The 8,467-nt window shown below is 41.5% G+C and overlaps 1 protein-coding gene across 4 annotated transcripts in view; it reads left to right on the forward strand.

Annotated features, from left to right (window-relative positions):
- The window catches only part of LOC115089694 (B2 bradykinin receptor-like), an 89,104-nt gene extending 84,247 nt beyond the window's left edge, over positions 1-4,857 (forward strand). For 3 of the 4 annotated variants that reach the window (XM_029597890.1, XM_029597889.1, XM_029597891.1), the window contains one exon: positions 1,772-4,857. In XM_029597890.1, the coding sequence (XP_029453750.1) occupies positions 1,779-2,918 (1,140 nt within the window). In that variant the 5' untranslated portion in view covers positions 1,772-1,778 and the 3' untranslated portion in view covers positions 2,919-4,857. The remainder of the gene's footprint in view (positions 1-1,771) is intronic. The other variant, XM_029597893.1, reaches the window with a different exon arrangement.
- Positions 4,858-8,467: the final 3,610 nt, after the last annotated feature.

The following is an 8,467-nucleotide window of genomic DNA, read 5'->3' on the forward strand; positions in this document are numbered from 1 at the left end:
TGAACCATCTTCCAGCAACCCTCCTTCCTATCTGAATACCCTCCAATAAATATGTCAATCTCAAATCAAAAGCAGACTTCCCTATAAACAATATCCTCTCTCTCCACTATCTTGATCAAGCCATCAGGGGAAAGCCCAGTTTTAAGTTTCTTTCTAAATGCCAGGTAGTTTAAATCTGCTCTAGTTTCCTTTGATAATTTTATTCTACTGTACAGTTGTGATTACAGAAATAGACCGCTTCCTGCTTCAGTACGTTGAAATAATTATACTGGAGACATTTCCAATAGATGATCTTGGGAGGACCAGAAATTCCAGCTGGGACAATACTAAATCATTCTGCCCTATAAATATCTAGGACCCATTTCTCCAAAAGAGCGGAAAATCAGTCAGGATTTTAAATCTAAACCTTGCCTCTATCAATAACCAATGCAGCATTCAGAGTAAAAGGGCTGCTCTAGTTTTTTCAAGTTTTATCCAAAATAACCCTTGCCACTACATTTTGTGTCCTTTGCAACTTGTATAAATAAATTTGTTTAGCTGGTAACCCTATGTGTAGGGCGCTGCAGTAATCCAGCATTGTCAATACAAGGGAAATGACTAAGTTTTTAAAAGTGAGGGCATGGTTGTTTCACTGACCAAAGCTTCGTGAAAGCTTGTCCTGCTACTGGTTGAATTTCAGACTAAAAGATTCTTACATCCAAATCTCTGACTTGCTCTGAGGGGAAACATAAGATCCATTAGTAGGAAGAAGCATCCACTGCAGCCAGAAAACCTGTCTTAGAGCTGTTAAGTTTCAATTTATTATCGACTAACCAGTCAGCTACCTCCTGCAAACACCCATTTAACATTCCTTTTTTTTTTTTTTTTTTTTACATCATATGCCAGATATGTCATGATCCCATATCTTCTAGTGACTGGGCCTAGAAGTACAAATCTGAACTTTGTGGCATACCACACGAGAGCTATCTGGGTAAAGATATTACTCCTTTCACTAAGCTGACCCTCACCCCCATCCCAGTGGTCAAGCATTCTCTCCATGACTGATAACAGCATGGACTCCGTGCTACGCTCAGCATAGATTCCAGTCTGGTTAAGACCTCTGATTCCTTTTAAACAGAAATCGAGCTGCAACAATATTCAGGGCCTACCTAAACTGTGGGATGAATTTCAAATAGTTGCAGAGTAGTGGACAGGACAGACAAAATTGTGCGAAAGCGCCCACAGGAAACAGCTAGCCGGTAAGGTCCTACTTAAATCATGATCATGTGGAAACTGTACATCCTGCAGTTAAGTTAAAGCCCTATTTATATTAGGTTTGTTTTCTCCCGAAATTGAGTACTCCCAGCTGTGTTTCTGACTTATAACTTGAAATGGTTGTGAACATTTTTGGGAACAGAAGAGTATTTTGTGTATGATAAATACCCAGACATATTCCCAATGCATGCTGATGAGTGAGCAGGTGTTATAACAAATGCCTTCATTGCCAAATGTTAATTTAATCTTTTTATATCTACAGCACCTGAACGTAATCCGTTTTGAAGTGCCTGAAAGTCGGAATACAAATCAGCTAAATATTAATAATAATTTACTACCAATTCTGGCTGAACAGAAATTACCACATGATCAATAGTCCACGTTTAGTCCTGGGGGCTTTTGCTTTTCTCTTATGGTGTACGCGCCACCCACCTAGTGAAAGATTTTATGCACAAATGTATTTACCTTGCACTGATTACGAGCCATACATAATAGTGTTGTTTCATTTGTCTTCCAGCAGTAAAATGGTCAGTGCCACCATCCCAGCAGAAGAAGTGATAATAACATACAGAACCCTGATGACCTGGAATAATTCCTTGGCAATCCACGCAGCGGCAGAGAATTCCAGCAATTCATCATTCTGCCCACTGTTTGATGGATGGAATTTGTTATATAAATGGCAGCCGGTATTCCTCTGGTTCATCTTCGCTCTGGGAGCACTAGAAAATGCTTTTGTCCTCAGTGTGTTCTGTCTTCATAAGAGTCGGTGCACCGTGGCTGAAATCTACTTTGCAAACATGGCCGCCGCCGACCTGCTGCTAGTTTCTGGCTTACCTTTCTGGGCCATTAACATTTCACAGCAGTTTTCCTGGCCCTTTGGCCAGTTCATGTGCAAGGCTGTCAGCGTTCTCATTTATATGAACCTCTACGCCAGTATTTATTTTTTGATGATGGTTAGCATTGACCGCTATCTGGCCCTGGTAAAAACCATGTCCATCGGCCGTTTGCGGAGTCCTTTATATGCCAAATTCATTTGTTCACTTATCTGGATTTTTGCCTTGCTGGTTAGCATGCCTACATTATTACACCGAACTGTAAGCTTCCTCCCAGAACTGAACAAGGACATCTGCCGTATTGTGTATCCATCGGAACAATGGCGTGTCGCATCTAATTTTTTCTTGAACATCTTGGGCTTTTTGACACCCCTAGTTGTCATTACATTTTGCACATTTCAAATCATAAAAGCCTTGAGGAACAACGCCATGCAAAAACTCAAGGAAATCCAGACAGAAAAGAAAGCTTCCACCCTAGTTCTTGTAGTCCTCTTGGTGTTCATCTTCTGCTGGCTCCCTTTCCAGCTGGTGTCCTTCTTTGACACACTCTATATTTACCAGATCATATCTGGCTGCACCACAGAAAAGGTCCTACTTATTGCTGACCAGATCTCGAGTTACTGTGCCTACAGCAATAGCTGCCTTAACCCAGTGCTCTACGTCATTGTGGGGAATCATTTCCGAAAGAAAGCAAAAGAGCTGTACAAGCAACTGCTCACGAGAAAACGTAAGAGACGGAACACGAATGCTTCACTGCCCATGGACAGTTCTATGGATACTGTGAGAACTTCCATTTCCATGGGTTTCCCAGCCAATAAACTGGTTTCATGATTGCCTTACAAGTTTAGGAACCATTGCACTATATAAATGTAGACAACACCATATGAAGACTTCATTTCATCTGCCACAGCTGTTCACCGATACTATGCAAACAAATTCAGTAATGCTTTTGCTATAGTTACACACATATTCTACAAAAACCAGATATTTCTTCAAATATAATCCCCAGACCCTAATATTTATGGAATATATTGCTTCTTTGCCCATCCTATAAAAATGTAAAGAACTTTGGGGACTTTTTTTTTTTTATAAAGTTTGCCATAATTTGTTATAATAGAAAGCTCTAAACATACTGACCCCTAATCCTCAGTTCTGCAGTATTTCTTAGCCTCACAAACGGCTAAATAACTGCAGATATTCAGATGGAAGCAATGTTTTATGATGTGAAATAAATTGTGTGTGTGTATATATATCTATGTATATATTTTTTCCACGTTCTTGGGAGATATGTGGCTCTTTCCTATAAAGATTCCCTAATTATTGGACACGTCAGAATTTTGGAGGAACAATATTCACGGACAAGTCTAACTGCCACTATTTGCTTTCTTTGCTTATCGGGAAAAGCGATTCCTGATAAGCTGAAGTATTTGTATGCCTTGCCATAATATTTTGACATCATGGCAGATAATATTTTCACAGACACCAGCATGGCAGAAATCCCCTTCCCACCCTGGAGGTCTTTTCTCACCATCTACTTGTGAGAACTTAATGATCAAGTCGGTCTTTACGGTCGCCATTGGCTTTTGACCACAGAGCTGAAGCTTTAAAGTGCAGGCTCACGTGCACAGCTACTAATGAAAGCTGGTGATGAATGCAGTCTTTGGGGGTCAGCGTTACCCACCTCGCCACCCCACCGGAGTCCTGCCACACGGACAGCTTCTCAGTAAGAGACTTTAGAAGCAATATGCAAATCTTTGGAGAGCTTTTGTAAATGGATTTTAGCGTATGCTGATGTGCTTGATTTGTTTCCTTAGTAGAAAGTGTGTCTTTAGAAACCTCATTCTCCAATCTAACAGCTACAATGGTACTGCAGGGGATTGCTGTGTTGGCAGCCTTTGGGCTTCCTTGGTTTGCAGATTTAAAACTCTGTAAGGCAATTTGTAAGCAACAGAAAAATGAAAGCTGTGCAGCCTGAGGAAACCAAATGGCATAACACAGTAAGCAGTATGAAGAGAGAAGGAATTATTGACTTCTCACTTACTAGTTTTTACTTCAGCTGTATGTACTAAGTTGTACTTAATGACATTCAGAGATCAATATTCAAAGGAATTTAGCTGGCTGAGTAAGAAATTGGCTGGCTAGATCAAAACCTTTAAAAATTGACTGAGATATCGGGCTAAAGTTAGCTACCTACTTTTACTAGGCAGCTAAATTAGCCACTCAGATCCTGGTTGGGCCCAGGGATGGAGTTAGAGCTGGAGGAGAATGTTAGGTGGCTAGCATTTATTTTTTAGTGCTAGCCACCTAGCTTGGCCGGCCAAATTTGTTGCTGTAATAGGAGACCTAAATATGGCTGCTCACTGCTTAGTTAACATTCCTCAGACTGAAATCAAGAGGGGGGAAAACACCCTGGCACATCCTCCAGCCCTCTCCCTCTTGCACTTCATTCTCATTAAGAAAACTACAAAAAAAAAAAACCCCCACTCGATTCCCCAGCCCCCTCCTTCCCGTACATTCCCATTAAAAAAACAAACAAACCATGGGTGTCATGATCCCCCTCCGCCCGTCTCACCAGTCCTACTCATCCCTAGTGCTGCCTCTGCTGAACAGGCAGGAGGACTTCCCTCTTTCCTTCTGCTGGCTTGGCCTCTTTTACTGCTCAAGCAAGAACTATCAGAGCAGCAAGAGCCGCGGAACCAGGAGGAGGAGAAAGTGATTCCTCTCGCCAGCTCCACTGGGGGACCCTTAGGGGGGTGAGACTGGATGTTGAGAGGGGTGTGGGTGGAAGGGGGAAAATAACGGGGATCAGTGAGGGGAATTGCAGTGCCTATGGTTTTATTTTTTTTTTTTAATGAGACTAATGTGCAGAAGGGAAGTGTGCTGGAGGATCAGATCAGATTTTGTTTTTTGTTGGTTATAATGAGAACACTGGATCGGATCCAGGTTGAGATTTTTTTTTTTAAATGAGAAATGAGTTACAGGATGGAGAGGGTCAGAGGATTGTATTAGGTGGGTGATTAAAAAAAAAAAAAAAAAAAGACTATTGGGTGATGGGAGGGCGGATCCTCGGCTTTAAAAACAAAAAAATGTAAAGATGACTTAGCTGGTTAGTGTCTGATTTTCAGCATTAACTGGCTAAGTTTAGCCAGTGACCGCAGCTGAAATCTAGCTGGTTAGGTTTAATCAAATATTTGTCTAAAGATAACCAGCTAAAATTAGCCACAGCTATCTTACCCACCCAGCAGGTTTTTAAATATTGGCCTCAAGATGTGCTGAAGGCTTGAAGAGGTATAAATCAGGCATGAAACGTTACCTACAGTGGAAGAGTCCAATCATTCAAAATGCCACATCTGTTTTTGTTTTTTTTACTTACAGCATCACACTGGCAAAGTAACCCATCTCCATCCTTCAATATTCTTTGCATTCTTCCAATAACAAGTTTTGAACATTTGTTCTGTGTTTTTTTTATTAACTACTTCTTCTGTCCAGCTGTTCCTCAGACTCACCATTCAATGTGAAAAGAGGTGCTTTCAAAATATCCTTCCTAATATTAGCCTGACTAAGCTCTAGTCCGCACCCTTAGGAACTAATGAACTGACTTTACCAGGTCTGTGTGCTTCACTCTACCAAGCCACTGGAGGAACCCGAATGCCATTCTAACGTGTTGTACTGGAGAAAACGAGTTTTCTAATGCCATTAAAGCAACTCTGACTCCCAGTGTCAAATTTACTGAAGGGTATGAAATGTAGGTATAAATTAGATCTGAAAAGATGAAACGGAGGAAAGCTAAGATGGCCAATGCAGAGGAAAGTATACAGTATGTGCCTGAGTTTCTACCTGGGTCTAATTCCTCCAGAGCCCTGAGGTTTTCCTTACGAACCGAAATGGTCAAAAGAGTTGTGAGTATAATCCATCTAAGTTGTCTGCTATTCCTCTTGGTGCCATGGAAGCGTATTCAGGCTGGGCTAGCTCTGAATGTCTCCTTGGCAGAGGCGTCTTGTTCACCACCAGAGCTTGAAACATCAAAAGTCCTGGGGATGCAGCAGCCTCCCTCCATGCTGAGTGGAGTCAAAAAATCCCCGTGAGCTGCTCACCTTGAAGCTGCCAGAGTACGCACCTCAAACATCAGATGCAGGAGGGAAGGCGCAGCTGGAGTTAACGAATCTTAGACGTGAACAGGGATCTTTATTTTCAGTTTTTATTTTATTTTTCCTGGGAATTAAAAATAAATCTGAGGAAGGATGACTTTTCCACTGATTTTCCTCCCGTTTATTATAATGGTCATTTTTCCACTGATTTTTTTTTTTTTTTTTTTTGCTATAACATTGAAATTCCCAGGAAAAATTAAAATAAAAACTGAAAATGAGGGTCCCTAGAAGTAAAGCAGAGCTGAGCTGCTGTTTAGAAGAGGACCTCCTTTGGGTTAGTGCTACGGAGGCAGCAAGAGGATTGCACAAGCAGGGAACAGGGGAAACAGCCATGCTGGCCATGCCCTATTCTCTACAGCAGGACCATCTCAGGTGCTAGTGAGGCCTAAGACTATGACTCTAGACTCTGTAAGCTTGACTTTTGCATCTGAAGGACTTTATGTCTGGGAGATCTGAGGCAATGGGGAGTGCAATTTTCAAAGATTTGTCTGCAGGTAAGCAGCTGTTTACCCTCAGAAAAAGGGGCAAAGAAAAATGCCTTCCCTGAATAAACAAAGGAGCAGGGTTTGGGGATAGAGGAGGAAGAGGACAGAGCTGGTTGACTAGGCATGGAAATGTTATTTTAAAATCCCCACAGGTGGTTTCAGCTGTGGAGATGGCTGAGGGGGGATATGATAGAGGTCTTTAAGATCATGAGAGGTCTTGAACAAGTAGATGTGAATCGGTTATTTACACTTTCGGATAATAGAAGGACTAGGGGGCATTCCATGAAGTTAGCAAGTAGCACATTTAAGACTAATCAAAGAAAATTCTTTTTCACTCAACGCACAATAAAGCCTCTGGCTTTGTTGCCAGAGGATGTGGTTAGTGCAGTTAGTGTAGCTGGGTTCAAAATAGGTTTGGATAAGTTCTTGGAGGAGAAGTCCATTAATGGCTATTAATCAAGTTTACTTAGGGAATAGCCACTGCTATTAACTGCATCAGTAGCATGCTATCTTCTTGGTGTTTAGGTAATTGCCAGGTTCTTGTGGCCTGGTTTGGCCTCTGTTGGAAACAGGATGCTGGGCTTGATGGACCCTTGGTCTGACCCAGCATGGCAATTTCTTATGTTCTTATGACTTTGTTCCTGCTGAAAAGCAGGTGCAAAGTTGATGGGTACTAAAAGTACCTCTGGCACTGCTGCTTCTTTTATATTCAAAGGGAAACCCTATTTGGGGGTTTTCCCTTTGAAAATGAGCTTGCAGTCCTGCAGGTACAATGAATTCTTACTTTCATGCTGGACTTATCAGAAGCTTTCGATACCGTTGATCATACTATTATTTCCTGTTTACAGAAAACTGGGGATAAGTGACTTGGTCTTGAGATGGTTTTCCTCCTTTTTGAGAGAAAGGATGTTATTGGTTGCGAGTAACTGGTAAGAAGTCCAGATTGTTTAAGATCTCACATGGCGTGCCTCAAGGTTTGGCCCTTTTGGCCTTACTCTTTAACATATATCTGAGACCAATTTGCCATGAGTTTACTGAATTGGATGTTGGTTATCGAATCTATGCCAATGATATCCAATTTTATGTTTCTATTAGAGGTTAATATATAGATGCGTTGCAAAAGGTCTCCTTTTTCTTATTGTATTTATAATCCTAGCGAACTAAGAATAGGTTAGTGATAAATATGGCAAAAACTGAGATCCCAGATTCCCATCTGATAACATGCCTCAGTTTCTAACTATCGATAATTCAAGGATATCGATCTCCCAGGAAGTTTGTAACCTGGGTGTCATTCTTGTTACTAAACTGTCATTTTGGTCTTTTTATTATAAGCTACAAATGCTTCGCCGCCTGCATCCATTTTTCAATGAAAGTGATCTGAAGACAGCGATACATTCCATGGTAATGTCGACAGTCAACTATTGCAACGTATTATATATTGGTTTGCCTCTTTACATGGCACGTGCACGCCAATGTATTCAAAACTCTGCAGTACGAATTGTGGCAGAAATTCCAATTTCCTAGCATATAAAACCTTAGGGCCAGATTTTGTAATCTACACGCGGGCGTAGATTTGTGCATGCAACCCAGCGCACACAAATCTACGCCCGATTTTATAACATGCGCGTGCAGTCGCACGCATGTTTTAAAATCCAGCATCGGTGTGCGCAAGGAGGTGCACAATTGTGCACTTTGCGCGTGCCAAGCCACACTGCCTTCCTCCGTTCTCTCACCCCTAACCTAACCT

This window comes from Rhinatrema bivittatum, chromosome 4 (assembly GCF_901001135.1).
Source record: "Rhinatrema bivittatum chromosome 4, aRhiBiv1.1, whole genome shotgun sequence".
NCBI lineage: Eukaryota > Metazoa > Chordata > Amphibia > Gymnophiona > Rhinatrematidae > Rhinatrema > Rhinatrema bivittatum.